At 40.8% G+C, this 15,637-nt stretch overlaps 1 protein-coding gene across 1 annotated transcript in view; it reads left to right on the top strand.

Annotated features, from left to right (window-relative positions):
- Positions 1 to 14,857, top strand: part of VWA8 (von Willebrand factor A domain containing 8) — a 180,329-nt gene extending 165,472 nt beyond the window's left edge. Inside the window, exons 41-45 of the mRNA XM_042838730.1 lie at positions 1,027 to 1,152; positions 2,565 to 2,723; positions 11,051 to 11,149; positions 12,218 to 12,456; positions 14,391 to 14,857. Of these exons, the coding sequence (XP_042694664.1) occupies positions 1,027 to 1,152; positions 2,565 to 2,723; positions 11,051 to 11,149; positions 12,218 to 12,456; positions 14,391 to 14,499 (732 nt within the window). The 3' untranslated portion in view covers positions 14,500 to 14,857. The remainder of the gene's footprint in view (positions 1 to 1,026; positions 1,153 to 2,564; positions 2,724 to 11,050; positions 11,150 to 12,217; positions 12,457 to 14,390) is intronic.
- The last annotated feature ends 780 nt before the right edge of the window (positions 14,858 to 15,637 follow it).

Raw genomic sequence — 15,637 nt, 5'->3', positions numbered from 1 at the left:
TTCCTGCTTCTCAAAGAGCAACTGATTTTCATTCCTGAGATCCAATGTCTCAGGCAGTTTGTGTCCTTCTGGATATTTGATTTACCTCCAGCTGCTAACCAGCAATTTTGCTGAGCATGCAAATGCATTATACATATATAAATTTAAAATCGTATTTCCAGGCTGGCCTTACTACAGGGATAAACAACTTCAAACTGAACATTTGAGCAGAAATGAAATAAGGCTTAGAACACATGTATGTACTCTTTGCCATCTTTAGATGACCTTGTGACGTGAGGACTATGATGAAGCAATCCATTTAAACTATTCCTAAATAGATTTTTTTTAATCTGAAATATTTGAATCTCTAATCTTCTGTGGTTGTTTATACATACTGAAGTCCCATAAACACTTGAGTTACTGGACTGTAAGGCATTTCCAACAAGCAGGTTGTAAATAAGTGATGTTCTTTCAAATAAACTGAAAAAAAAAAATTAATTGAAATATCTCTTGAGTATTGCAATTTTCAAGGTTTTTATTCTAAAATAGAAAAATAATGTATTACAAATGTTGGTTTAAAAGAAGCCACTTACTATTACATAAGCTTAATGCAGCTTAGTTTTACCTTGAAGGCTGCCACCTTTTTTTTTCTTGTGTTACTTGAATGGAGAGTGTAAAATAAATTGCCAGTTATGCACGTCCCTCTGGTTGTATATAGTTTTGCACAGATTTGTTACTCAAATTTCCAGCACATTTGCAAGAAAAAAGGTTAATATTTCCACAGCCTACAGGTAAACTCCCACATATCAGATGTTAAGGAGGACAAAATTACAGAGGAATGTATTCTTTGTCAGTACTGACTCTTCTTTCATAGAAAGAGAGGAAAGAAGCTATGAAAATGTGTTTAGGTTTCATTGGCTTTTGCCAAAAATGTCATGTAACCACAAAGAAAGTTCATATGCCTGTCACGTACAGTAGGTCTTAAATTGCTTGAAATACCTTCAAATCAGTGAGTGAATTAAGGTTTGGGTTTTTTTTTTGTTGTAGGCCAAGGGTAAGGAAAGACAATGGATGAGACACCAAGCTGTTGGAGAACTAGATGATACCAAAATCATTGATGGGCTGACAGGAGAGAAAGCCATTTATAAACGGCGGGGAGAGCTTGAGCCGCAAGTAAGTATCCAACAGGTAGTAGGGAAAAGTAGGGGAGGGCCTAAAAGAATTGATGATTTCTTAGTGGCTGTACTGGTATAGACATGAGAAACTCAGAAGAACCATCTCTGGATCAGGATTTTGCTGAGACAGCCTCAAAATGGAAGATTTGCTTCACCTCTTCCTATGATCTTCCATGCATTTGCTGTTGGCCACCCTCAGAGAGGTGCTGGTCTAAGCAGTCCTTTGCTTTGATCCAGTGCAACAGGTTTAGTCCTCTTGTTTTATATTTTATATGTATGTGCTGAAATTGATTATCAGAAAACTGCTTGTTCATATAAAAAATAGAAGGAAAAGATTTTCTCACTAATGTAACTTTTTTTTTTTTGCTATTGTAGACCACAACATCATTGAAAATGTTATAAAAACAAAGCATTGTATGAATCTATTATTTTTCCATGATATGCAAGGTATTCTGTCTCCCAGTGCAGGAGAAATGATTAGATTCTCATTTCTGATCTTTTCTCAAAGTGCATTTTCTCAGTGTAGACAGTTCAGTTATAATGTATAGTTAGTCATAACAGTAAATATATATATATATATTTAAATTTTGCTTTAAAAAAAAGAGTAGGATTTAACGGATCCTCTCAGCCCCCCTGTTTTGTGAGGGTACAGCAGTCCATTGAGAAAATAATGAAAGAGTAAAGCACCCAAATGCTGGCAGCTCTTTCGACTTCATAGAAGTGTTTTAAGTATCTGTTTTTTAATGTGGCTGTTTTTAGACAAATCGTATTTAATAGCCATTAACTTGTATCCAGACTGATGTCAGTGCACACTATATAAAGTCTCTCCTTGGAATGTACTGTGCCAGTAATTGTTAAAACAGACAGAGGTTGTTTTCAGGAAAATATAATGGTTTGGGAATGAGAATGAAGAGAAGTCTAGTAGTTAAACAGAGCAAGATTTCAAACATTTTTGAAATATTATAAACCTCAGCAGATTAGATTTTCTTCTAGGGGTCTCTGTTAGTATTGTAAGCCAAGGAAGAACATTTCCATTATGAGCTTTGGCAGACTGAGAAAAGTTGAGAATATTCTTTCTGAGATGAGAAGAATAACAAATGAGACCAGAAAAAGTATTTTCCTGACAAGCATGTGTGGAATTTTTAAAGCTATGTTGTTTCCAGTCATTGAAGGTGAAGTGAAAGAATGAATTGAGGTATCTGTCGGCAACTTTGAAACACAGGAAAAAAAGAAAAAAAGTTAACAAATTTTTGTTCTTTTTTTAAGAAAAATCATTAGTTCTTGCTAGAGAAAGGTTTTGTGCTTTGCTCAGTTTGGTGGGTTCTTTTTCCAAAGCGTGTTATCCGTAGTGATGTTTAGGTTTCCCACTTGCAGTGTGTAATTTTCTTTTCTGCTGTGTTTGCTTGCCAGCCTGGGAGCCCCCAGCAGAAGCCTAAACGCTTGCGCTTAGTGGTGGATGTTTCTGGAAGCATGTACCGCTTCAACGGGGTCGACGGACGGCTGGAGCGCTCCATGGAGGCTGTCTGCATGGTCTTGGAAGCTTTTGAGAATTATGAGCACAAATTCAAGGTAATTACAGCTTTGCTAGGAGGTCTGTGGTTATTGCACAGGCTATATGGAACAGCGGAAAAAGTGTTTCAGCGGTCAGTCTAGCCAAAGGACATTATTCATTCTTGCAAGGAAATAAAGGCACTAATCTGTTTCTGGCAAACTGAAAAACAATACTAGTGAATGGATGAGAAACATTACATGCTTCAGCAGGGGAGAATTCAATTTAAGACTCCAATTTTTGCTGAAATATGCTGCCTTCTTCTGCATTTATCGATTAATTTGTTTCTTGGAACAGAAATACTTAAGACTGTAGAACAGAGGTAAATATAAGCTTAGGGACATGCAGAAATGACCAGCCTTTCCATCTCATCCCAGAGTATGGACAGTAGTGCTTGGTGATGGAGAAAGACCAAACTTATTTGTCCATCAGATGTGAAAGCAAGAAAACCATTTACTGTGCTGACAGACACTGGGTCCAGAATGTTATTTAACGGCAGCCTGCAAAGGAAATGTCAATAAATTTTGTGCTCTTTTTTGTCTGTGTAAACCTAAACAATGCCTCAGGCATTTTTCTTTATCTTTAAAAATGGCAGAAATGGACAATCGAATTTATTCTCAACAAACTCGGTGTTTTATGGAAAAATACAGATGTCTTTACTGAAGAGCATCTCAATCATGAGACATAAAGTGCATCAGAACAAAATGTAAAATCTTCTAAGTAAAGATTAGTGTAATGCTTAGTCCAAATTCAGTTCAGTCAGGTTTGTCTTGTTCCTCTGATAGCATAATCTTACTGTTCTTCCATAGAATCTCCTCTGAAGAACACAACATATAGAGTTATCCTCCTAGAATATCTTCTAAAAGTGATCATTCAGTCTTGCAATTGTAAGAGAAGAGGCTGTAAGATGAGACAAGCACTATGTCTTTAGCCCACTTTCCTAAGTAAAATCTCATGCTGTCGTACTATGTCAGTCATGCTTTGTTGCCCTTCAACTTCAGAACACATTGTCCAACTTCTAACAAATCTGAAACAGTGGTTGAGTTCCCAAAAATATTCAATTCCTGCCAATGTCATGAAAATGGGCAGGGGAGAGAGTGAGCTTCTGTTTGCATTCCTATTTGAGAAAAAATGCTGTAACTGTAAGTTTGTACAGTAGCCTAGAGAGGTTATGTGGGAACTTCAACTGTAATTAAGAAGGAAATGGGAAAGGAGTCAGCTGCTCATATAGGTCCTGCTTGCTGATAACAGCAATGTTAATAACAAATGCTAATGGGGGAAGTGCAATTATACAAAGTGATTGTATTTGGTAAATCAGGAGTATCTGAACGATATGCATATTAGTATTATTAAATGCAGGATCATCCACGAAAGCAGTGGATGCATGGATAAGTATAATATTTTGGAGCAGAGTCAACATGGCTTTTAAAAGGAAAGTGAAGCATCTGAAGCATCTATATGTATGTGACAGGCAAGGTTTGTTGACTGTCTCCTTGGCCAAAAGCATTTGTCAAAAGGTCCCTCACCATCGGTTCATACAGAAATAGAAATGCTTTAGAAGTAAAGGGGAAAGCTCTCAGAGAAATGAACACAGCTAAACTAATGAAAACAGACAACTGTAAGTGGCCATTTTTCAGAGTATGGAAGTAAAGGAAGGTCACTGGTGAAACTGCATTAGAATTTGTGCCACTCCCAGTGATGTTCTGTATGTTTGCAAGTGATTTGGAAAAGAGGATGGATAGTCAAGTGACAGAAGTTACTATTTGTATGAAATTATTTGGGAAAAAAAAGGCAAAAAGTGGGAGAAAAAGACCTGGCAGTAAGTAGTGACTGGGAAATAAAATGGCAGATGATGTTTGGGCTATCAAATGTAAAGTACTGTAAATAGAAAAAGACGATCTTGATTTTAAATGCAGAGTGAGGAACTCTAAGCTGTCCACTGATGCTCACTCTGAGTGATTTATTAGGGCTCTGAAAAGAACCTTTGTAATTATGTTGCATGGTTTTTTGAACACAGAGACCACCAGCCATCAAAAAGTTAATTGTATGCTAAAAATAATTAGCAAAAGAGCAGAGAACAACACAGAAATCATCAGAATGCCACTGTAAACATCCGTAGAGCATCCACTTCAGAATTAAAAAAGAAAACCAGAACAATGTTATCCACACAATCTATGAGTCAAGAGAGCTGTAAGGCTAATTTGTTACTTCAAACTGAGCACGGAGTGTTATAGCAAGGTGAAAAAGTTGTTTGCAGCTTCAACATCTGTTCAACTTCAGTCAGCTCTAAGCAACCTCTCTTTCATTTAAACGCTCTTCGCGCTAGAGAGAAGACTTTGGCGGGCCAGTAACAGCAGCTTGATTTGGGGCTGGCCAGGTTTACTATGAGCTCTGTCAACCTCAGAGCTGCTTTTGCTCAAGGGAAGAAAAGTATTTTTCTTCCTCCATATCTCTCTTTGCTGTCCCATTGGGATTTCATTCACTCAAAGCATATCTACACAAATATTACAAGGCTCTCTGAAGATGATGAGAATACTAAACAGGATGTGGCCTTAAATTTCACTGGCTGTTAAAATTGCCCCCAAAAATGAGTACAAATCAAGCTGTTTATTATGTTGTCAGATTTGTCTTTACATGATCCAATGATTAAGCAGATTTTAACCAAAATTGCATGATTCACTTGCATCGGAAATCTCCCATTGGAAATAATGGACTTCTTGTGTTATTTCTTTGATGAAAATAAATAGCATTTCTAAACTCTCCAGCTCTAAAATATAGCTTTTCTCATGTCTAGTCTGCTATGGCAGTTACTACATCTGGGATAACCAGAATACACACCAGAATAACCAGAACACCAGAATGCCAGTTCCTCTGTTTCTAATGAATGTAATTAGGTCTTCAGAGAGTAAGGTGCAGTGATCTTTTTTAAATACCAGTAACTCCAGTCTTTAACAACTTCTCTGGACAACCTATTCCAGTGCCTCCCACTCTCATAATGAAAAATTTATTCATAAAATCTAATCTAAATCTACTACAGGCTCTGCCTGTGATTATTCTTTGCATTGGTTCAACCCAGATGCAGCACCTTGCATTTCATGTGGGCCCACCTCTTTAAGCCATTTAAGATCCCTCTGGATGACATCACTTCCCTCTAGCATGTCAACCACACCACTCAACTTGGTGCCATGCAAAAACCTGCTGAGGGTGCACTCAATCCCACTGTCACCAACAAGGAGTTTGAGGGATTTCTTGCATAACAAGTGTTGAATCTGGGGAACCATCAGGTTTTTTAAGTGGAACATTCAAAGGAGATTTTCACAGTAATATTCCCTACTCCAATTATCTAAGCACCGTGCAAAGTCTTGAAACCAATTCTTTGCCCTCGTTCAAGATCACTTTTCTACTGGTACCTGGTTTGTTCTCCACTAAATAAGGTCTTGAATCTATGAGGTGGGTTGATTTGTCCTGCCAGCAGAGCTTTGCCCATGCATAATATCCCTTGGTAATACTGACGATGATTGTCTGTCTGATTGGTAGAGAAGAGGGTAGAGAGAGAAAACCTCATCCTTTCTAGAGAAGCTAAATATTGGGTATCTGACTGTACCAAGCAGGTGATGATGTGATAGAATCATAGAGTTGTTTAAGTTGGAAGGAACACTCACAGGTTAGCTATGTCCAACTCCCCTGAAATGAACAGGAACATCTACAGCTAAAGCCAGAAGAGTGCCAGCAGGTACTTGTCAGCTTTATATGCTTGCGCAGAACAAACTGCCTCTTTCCATTTCCCATAAGTGCAGGCAGTGAATCATTCCTTGTCAAGGGGGAAATGGGAGGCTCATCCTACAGTCAGGAAATCCATTTAAATTAAGAGCCATGTTTCAAAGCCCTCCTTCGTTGTCATCTCGTCCACGCTTCCCCTGAACTACTTTAATAAAGAAAAGAGTGGGAGTGATTGAGGTAAGAGAAGCCATGTTCCCAATCTCATGCTAGTGGTGGAGGTTAAATATGTTGCTACAAATGCACCTGACCCCGTCAGATGTGTGGGTACATATCCTACTTGTCTGTAAGCTATAATAAGCAAGTTGCTTTGCAGGACTGAAGTTCTGACGTCTTTTGTGTGCCTCATTGTACATGTCAGTTATTTGAAAATGTACAGAGGGGCAGCTCATTCTTTGTTACAGCAGGGAGAGTGTAATGTCTGTCATGTAAACCATCTGGTTCTATATCATCCCTAATTACTGTCATTTACGTGCACGATGGCAGATTTAGGAGGCATGTCCAGTAAATTGCACAATGGCAATTTTATGAAGCCTTTAGAAAATGGTAAGTGGTTCAATGAATGGCATGTTACATAACTGGGAGGAAAAGCTTGAAATTGTATTTGTAGTGGTATGAAAGGAAAAAATGCAGATTTTGTAAGCCAAGTTCAGCATTCTCCATTTGGAGAATTTACCTATAATTTCTTGTTACTGTTATTACCTCATATCTTATTACTCCTAATTACCTCATTACTCTTAATTCAGGAAAAGAAAAAATGTTTCACATGCTTGGCAGAGTAGTTTCCTTTAAATAACAAACAGAGGACTTGAAATAAAATTTAAAAAATGTTCAATGTTGTCCAAAGAAGAGATCAGTTTGTAAAGATGTGGCCCTCCAGGAGAGGCCTGTCTAATTCCCACTGCCTTTTACATCCAGCATGCATCTTCTTTCAGCTTTCAGTACGGCAGCTGCAGAAGACATAGTCTTCCATGTTATCCAGCAGCAGCCATCTATTCAGTGCCAAATGTAGCCACGGAGCAGGGGTTGCTTTAACCAGTGAGAAAGAATGGTCAAATTAAGGTACTTGCAGATACAGTGTGTTTACATGTTGGGTACCCAGAGCTGAACGGAGCAGTTCTTGGCTCAGTGTACCTGAGGCTATAAGAAAACAAGCCAGTGTACACAACAATATATTAATTCAATTAAGCCTGCCCTGTAGCAAACAAATATTTTGCTGCTAGATTTGTCCTGAGAGCCTGTACTTGCACTGTTTTGTGAAAAACAAACAAAGCAAAACAAAATAAAATTCTGTTCCATTAAGCTCATATCACAGCTCATCTCTCACTTTTAAATTTATCCTTGTAAATTCTCCAAGGAGATTTATGAGAAAACTGCAGTGGATCTTTGCTTCTCAGAGGTCCTTTCTCTGTGCTTCTCTTTAGCTGTGTTCTGGCCCCACTGCAAGTGCAAGGAAAAGTGCCTCTGGTTTTAAGAAAGCATGCACGTGCCCTTAGTAGTTGAGGTTCCCAGCTGGCCAGGGCTCTGTAGCTGTCCTTTCACAGCAGGAGAGCACTGAACACTAAGGGTTTGTTTTATTAGAACACAAGTTAGAAGGAGAAAGAAAGCCTGGATGAATACTCATCAGGCTTCACAGCTCCCCAGAGCTCTTATTGAGCTTTTGGCCACTTCTGGTCCCTGAGTTGACTTTCAGGGAGATGAGAGGAGTGCGAAGGGCAGCACGAGGTAGGGCTGATGACTACAGCACAGCATAGGCAAGGTAGGGTTTGACTCTGCTTTTGGGGAGGCTCCACTTGACCCAGCCTGCAGCAGCCAGGAGGAAGTGAGAAAGTACTTCTTTCCTGCTGCCTGACTGCACTTCTGTAACAAATCATAAACAGCTTGGTGAACTGTTGGCAAGGAAACAAGAAAACAGATAACATCTGTTAAATATATGTACTCACATGCATGCATGGGCAAACACAGAAAACAATGAATGGGTGGCCAAGGTCAGAGCAGACAGGACCTGATGTTCCCAGGTGAACAGCTGTGCACACCTGAAATAGTTTGCATTATAGTATCCAGCCTCTGCATTCCCTCCTTGTGCAGAAATGCAGAGGGGGTAAATCCATGGGATTTGAACCAGGAGTTGGAATCCTAGAATCATAGAAGGTTGAAAAGGACCTCAAAGATCATCTGGTTTCAACCCCCCTGCTATATGCAGGGTCGCCAACCACTAAACCAGGCTGCCCAGAGCCACATCCAGAGTTAGAGCCGTCCCTTTCGCACAGGCTGTCAGACCAAGTTCAAACCCAACCTTCTCAAGATGAAATCCGCCCATCATAGTGTGCCAACAACCAAAATGGTGTTCCCAAATAGCAAAGCACTGCCTGCTCCCATGAGCTCTGCCTGACTACAAGGACCTTGGGGATGAAGCCCATGAAATGCTGGGCAGGATCCCACTATAAAGCAGTCAAGCTTCTTTTTTGCAAGGGAGAAAGACAGCACTTGGATTTCCATAATCACATTGTTGATTTTAAGGGTAATAAAGAACTGTTCAGCAAAGGATGTGTGGGGTTTCATAATTTAAGAGCCTACCCTGAAGATCTGTGGACGTTATATAAGAACCACATTAGCGCTGTATATTTTCTGCTCCATTGAGCCAGTGCTTTATTTAGTTCCTCTGATTTCAATACTGTTGTAAAACAATACACGTGCGTGCTCCGTGTGCTCTTTAAGTTCTTGGTTTAGTCTCGTATTCTTTACAAAGAGAGCTGAATGTAATCCTAACAATCTTCTCAAAATTGGTGTCTTTTCATTTACTATTATCTTTTCTCTGGAAAGACCCCAGTTTGGGGACAACAGAAACACTATTCATCAGGAAAGAGAGTCTGAAGAGTTAATGGTGAGGAAAGGGTGTACAAGCAAATGGACATTTTGAATAGAAAGTGTGTGGCAGACAGGAAGGTTTACATGAGGCTGGGTGGCAAATACAAGACATGGACAAGCTGAGAACAGGAGCTGAAGCCAATGGAACAGAATGATGTGGGAACACCTGGAAACAAGATTGTATAAAGGTTTTTGTGGTGACGCACTGGAACAGGTTGCCCAAGGAGGCTGTGGATGCCCCATTCCTGGAGGCATTCAAGGCCAGGCTGGATGTGGCTCTGGGCAGCCTGGTCTGGTAGTTGGTGACCCTGCACATAGCAGGGGGGTTGAAACCAGATGATCACTGTGGTCCTTTTCAACCCAGGCCATTCTGTGATTAGGTGATTTTCAGAGGAAGAAAGTCTGGGTTGTGTGAGGCTGTACTGAAACAGTTTGACCCTGGGTGAAGCACACCTATAGTGTGTGGCACGTGTGTTGCTTTGCAGAGGGAGGTGTCATGTTTAGAAATATTACATCTGCTACAGCTTTCTTTTAATCTTGATATATTTTCAAGTAAATTCGCTAAATGGAAACAAATTGAAAGAGCTTTTGAATGCTGTTTCTCTAATCTCCACAACCTGACTTGCACCAAATAAAATTATCTTCAATGGGAAAGAAAAGGCAGAATGACTTTGAGGACAAGACCTTTCACCACATGATTATGTAGAAATTAGGGATAGTGAACCTGCCAGGGACCTCCAAGCACTGCATGAATAGAAGGTAACAAAAAGGCAAAATATTGCATAAGAGCTCCTTGAGAGACAGCTCAGCACCCGCTGGTCAGGGGGGAGAAAAGGCATGTCCATGCTCCAGGGGCAGGTCACACTAGCTGTGGGACACTGAGGGTTTCTCCAGGCTCAGGATCCATGCACTGTGCTCCATCACTTGGTGCAGACAGCTCTTAAATCCACTTTTGTCCTGCAGCTGAATTCTCCCTTGGGGTGATTGCCACATTCACAACACAAAGGGTAGGGCAGGACCTTGCCATAACTCAGCTTGTCTTGGTTTTCGTGTAGCTCTCACATAAAGCAAAAGCCTTCCAACTATAACATTGCTTGTTCAGTGAGATATTTGAATTAGCACAGCTCTACATGCAGCCTCTTTCTGGAGGGAATGCTGTACACACAGCAGAGCCTCTTAGAATTCACTGCTCTACATACATTTAGCAATGGTTCTGATCAGTAACACACAGCTATAGGGAATGCTGATTTACAAAAAAAGAAGGCTGGTAGTGCTTTTTTTTTTTTTTTCAGAGCAGAATGAGGTCACAAAAACAATTAATCTGACATTTGAGCTGCTCTCAAACAATGCACTGTTTGTTGGGCCCAAGAGAAAGAAAATGGCTGCTTAAAAAGAAAAGAGTGGACAGTATGAGAGGGCAAGGTCTTGATCTCATGCATCACCGCTCTGCAGTTGGTGGAGTGAGGTAAAAAGAACAGGACATAGAAATAAGTAGCTGTTCCATTATTTTGTGATTCTCTCCCATGTTTTCATGTCAGTGAGAAACTGCAAGTAGTTCCCTTCAGCAGCTCATAAACGTGAGCCGTAAAGAGCGTTCAGGTTTTCTTGTTGAAAGGAAATCACCTCTGATCTATCTTGTATCATTGTGACCCAGAGACCACGTGTGACTAACAGATAACTGATGAAATTTTCTTTCTTGCAGTATGATATTGTTGGACATTCAGGAGATGGCTACAACATCACCTTGGTTGAGAGTGGGAAAATTCCCAAGAACAATAAGCAAAGATTAAAGATTCTTAAGGTAAATCCTACTAACAACCTATGCTGGGATTTTATGACTACAAAGCATTAGAGTGAGATAAAAGACAGATAAGAAGGCAGCAAACTGAAGCAGAGCCTGTCAGAGATTGTGCCAAAATAATGGAGCTTAGATATGCCTTATTCTCATCTGCTATGTCATAAATGTATCATTTTGACTGCTTATCAAGGGGTATAGGAAGTTCCAAACATTATACAGTGATACACATAGTCCTACCTAAAGAATATGGGGGGATGCTACTAGCATGGATAATTTGAACCATAAGGGGATGCCATGTCATTAGTTTAGCCTTGTACCTTCAGGAATTAGCATGTCACTGTAGCAGTGGGAAAGTGTATCCTGCTGCTACTGTGGTACATGGTAGACTGAAAACATGGTAAATCACAATTGCAAAATGAGGGTATTTATCAACATTTTACTTCAATAGTATGCAAAAAAAAAAATCAAGTGTATTGCAGGATTTAGCTATTTTGGCAGCTTGATACATTTTAACTGTGAGCTTCCTTCAAAAAATATTTGTAAAATATTTGGGTTAGAAGGGCTGGATTTTCTAGCACCTAAAATTCCTTGCCCTCTGCATAGGTAGCAGCTTCATCAATGCAGTGTATTTATGTCATAAAACCTCAAACAAAGTGTTTCAGCATTTGTGAAACTTGCTGCCACTATAAGGAGTCAGATATTTGATACTAACCGTGACACTGTTAGAACTTGAAAGTCCAGTGCAAATTATAAACAGGTGGAAGCAGAATTAAGGAACTAAGCCCTCTTTTCTTTTTGAAATACATAGCAATAGAAGTACTCAGACTGCAGCTTATCAAAGTATTTTGCACTCCTTTGAGTGCTGATTCTGTCTGTGTGTGATTCACCATGTAATACAGCATGTTACATATAAAAAGCTGCATCTTCTGTGGTATCTGATGCAGTGCCATAATTCTGAACGTGCATCCCCTAGTATATCACAAACGAATATTTGCTTCCTTCCATGCCAAAATAAATGTTTATTCATGAAGTCCTCTTACATATTTGCATTTGGCTATGTTGTGCACACAGGTCATGCATGCTCATGCTCAGTTCTGCATGAGTGGAGATCATACCTTGGAAGGCACTGAGCACGCCATTCGGGAAATTGCCAAGGAGGATGCTGATGAGTATTTTGTTATCGTCTTGAGTGATGCAAATCTGGAGCGATACGGCATTGAACCATCAAAATTTGCCCAGGTCTTGACCACCAACACACAAGTCAATGCTTTTGCCGTATTTATAGGGTCTTTAGGAGACCAGGCAGATAGGTAAGGTTTTTTTTTACTATATTCCTAATATAACTGTTTCCATTCATCATAAAGCTAAACTGTGCTAGAAGAAAACAGCATGTGAGAAGCACTTCTGCGCTGGACGGGTCATGGAGCACTGGCACAGGCTGCCCAGAGGCTGTGGGGTCTCCTCCTTGGGGATCTCCCAGAGCCACCTGGATGTGGCCCTTGGCACCCTGCTCTGGGTGTCCCTGCTGGGGCAGGGGATGGAGCAGAGGGACCCAGAGGGTCCTTCTGCCAGCTTCAGCTGTGCTGAGATGCTTTTAATACAGTGAAGGTAGGTATAGTTGTCCGTGCTGGTGCTCTCCACTGTAGTTTTTGACGTGTTAGAAAGAAGCAAAGCTTGTGTCAAGGAGGAGATTGGTTCGTGGGTCCTTGCAACCCTCCTTTGTGGCCTGCTGGTTCAGAGCGTTCTGAGCATCTGAAGGGACACCTGAGTCTTTCCTCCTGGAGGATTTGGCAGAGACATCATTCCTTTGTAAGTGACCGTGGTGTAAGGTGTGAATGGATATTGGCCTAGCAGGAGTCATGCAAGCAAGAAAAGCTGGAGTTCAGAAGTCTTTAAAACTTCCAAAAAATTGACACAGATATTCCCCTTGTGTTAGAGACCTAAATTCTTTGGAGGGTCTGAGCCAATACGCTTGCACTTAGTGCTATTACATAATTCTACTTGAAACTCTCAGGGTACAGGGAAAATAAGGAAATTCTGCCCAAGCTGATGTTCCACGTCCACTGAGGAATAGTACACACAACAGGAAGCTGCAGCCACAAAGAATAACACTGCTCTTTCTGCTTCTGATCACAGTTTTGACAGGGGGAGAGTGAGGCATGCCCCAGAGGGAACTGGCCCTCAGTATGTAGTTTCAATCAGCAAAGGTTTGAAGGAGTTTGAAAGTTACAGCTGCACTGCCAGCACTAACCCAGTCTGCAGGTCTGTGCATCAGAGCTGCATTGTGCACTATAAAATACCACCATTCTGGCAGATTACAGTTACAGAATGCCCTTATACATCTGCTAGTAATAAATGAAAAAAAAAGCATTGACCATATCCTGCTGTGTAAGGAGAGATCTTGTAATTGCCGAGTTCACTGGGAATGGAAAATGCGCACAATGCTGTCACTAAGATGCATCTGTGTATGTGCAAGGGCAGCTTTAGACAAAGCCTTCCTGTAACTGCTGTGGGGGAAGGACAAGCAAATTCTTTGTAGCAGCTTTTTAAAAACTCACTTTAAAAGTTTGGCTTAACTTATCATTGGAGTAATGGTGTAGAGCATAAACTAAAACCTGTTTAAAAAGCAGTGAGAAAATGACTTCCAAGCCTGCTGGCTGGACATGAGGGAGATGGATTTAGTGAAGTACGTCTTGTTTAGTTTTTTTGTTAAGGGAGGTTAAGCTGTGAATAAGAATGTGTCAGGCTAATATTTGCAGAGAAATATCTGTCCATCTAATCTGCTGTGGTCTAGAAGAGGAAATACAAAGAGCGCATTTAGAATCACTCGATGTGTTGAATTGAAAGAGCTGTGAGTTCAATCAAACCAGGGTATTTAGAGTAAGTAAATATCTGCCTTTCTGGAGAATGTGTCTTGCTGCCATCAGAACACAGGATGGGTTAATACCTTGTCGAGACACTTGGTACCTTAATCAAAATGAATGTTATGCATGTCAGAAAGAGGATGTGAATAAAAACTAGAAATAGCCTTGTCTTGCTGGAAGGACCTGTGACCCAACTGCATTCAGTCCTTCCTCCCACTGCTGCTTTCCCAAGCCTTTAATTGCACAGTGACAGCAGCACAAATGACATGTGCTGGCAAGGTACTCAGGAGGAAAACGTTCCTTCTGAAGGAGCTCCTGCTTGTAGTAGGGGATGTAATTGGAAATGGTAATTCTGTTTCGTCCCTCCTTCTGCATTGCAGGCTGCAGAGGACTCTGCCGGCAGGACGCTCCTTTATTGCCATGGATACCAAAGACATCCCTCAGATTTTACAGCAGATCTTCACATCAACCATGCTGTCAAGTGCCTAACCAGTGCCAATGCCATGGCACAGGAATTCAAAGAAAGAATCCATTCCTGCTGAAGATACAAACTCTACAGCTAAGGACGACCAGCTGTTAATAAAATACATCCAGTTCTGCAATCAGCAAACCAGCCCCAATCTTCATTAGAGCTCCACCAACTTTGTGTGTTCAAGGAACTGCAGTGAGGCTGAGGTAAACCTCAGGCTGGCAACAGAGTGGATGTTCTTCCAGAGGGACAAAAGATAAAGTACAGTTTGTGATCATTACTCTGGCTGATGGGTTGCCAGCACTGCAGCATCATCTGGCACAGTTTGACTAGCATGGTTCTTTGGGATTAGATAATATTATACAATGCAGAGCCAGACAATCTGTTTCAGTGTTTTGTGTGTATATGTTTGAATGGGTAGTTAACCCCATCTCCAGTTTAATCAGGGCTGTTCCCATCAGGAAGGAAACCCTTCCTTCCTCTGCTGTTGCTCTCTTGTCCTGATGGGCACTGGGGCTTCACCACTGGAGGCTGGGAACAATGGGGCAGTTTGCAAACACTGACTGTCACATGTAAACATTCATTATCTGATCAGGCACGGTGCTCAGAGATGTCAGATCTAGAGAAAGTGGCTGCTGAGGAGGGAAATAAATGCCTCTTTCAGTTCTGCCTGTGAAAAGAAAGGGGAAGGGCTCAAAACAGTCTTGAGAGCCCTCCTGCCAGCATGTCCAAGGAGGGGGCGACTACAGCATCTCCTTTGCATGATGGATGATGAAATCCTGTTCTCCTTTTGCCCAGAGTCCTTGAGATGGCCTCAGTACCTTGTGACTGGGAGACAAAAAATTGTTAGCACTTTGCTAGAGCTCCTTCGTGATCTGCATTGCTTGGATCCTTTGGAGATGAAAGTGAAGGACAGATCTAGGCATGAGAAAATAAGTTACTTTTTTATAAAGGAAAAAAAAGCTCTTTTCACTTTAGCAAGGTATCTGTGTTGGCATATAGTTCTTGAATATCCAGGATATTTGTAAAGATGCTTTATAATTCGGTTGGCTGGTGTTTGGCTTGTCCTATGAGGTGATAATCTCCATATACTAAAGAACAGAGATCTTGCAGTGCATCAAGAACAAAGGAATACCTGAAGAATTCAATTTATCATTT

This window comes from Centrocercus urophasianus, unplaced genomic scaffold (assembly GCF_019232065.1).
Source record: "Centrocercus urophasianus isolate 14NV4802_14NV808 unplaced genomic scaffold, USGS_Curo_1.0 seq_9, whole genome shotgun sequence".
NCBI classification, from domain to species: Eukaryota; Metazoa; Chordata; class Aves; order Galliformes; family Phasianidae; genus Centrocercus; species Centrocercus urophasianus.
This window is presented reverse-complemented; position numbering and strand designations above follow the sequence as displayed.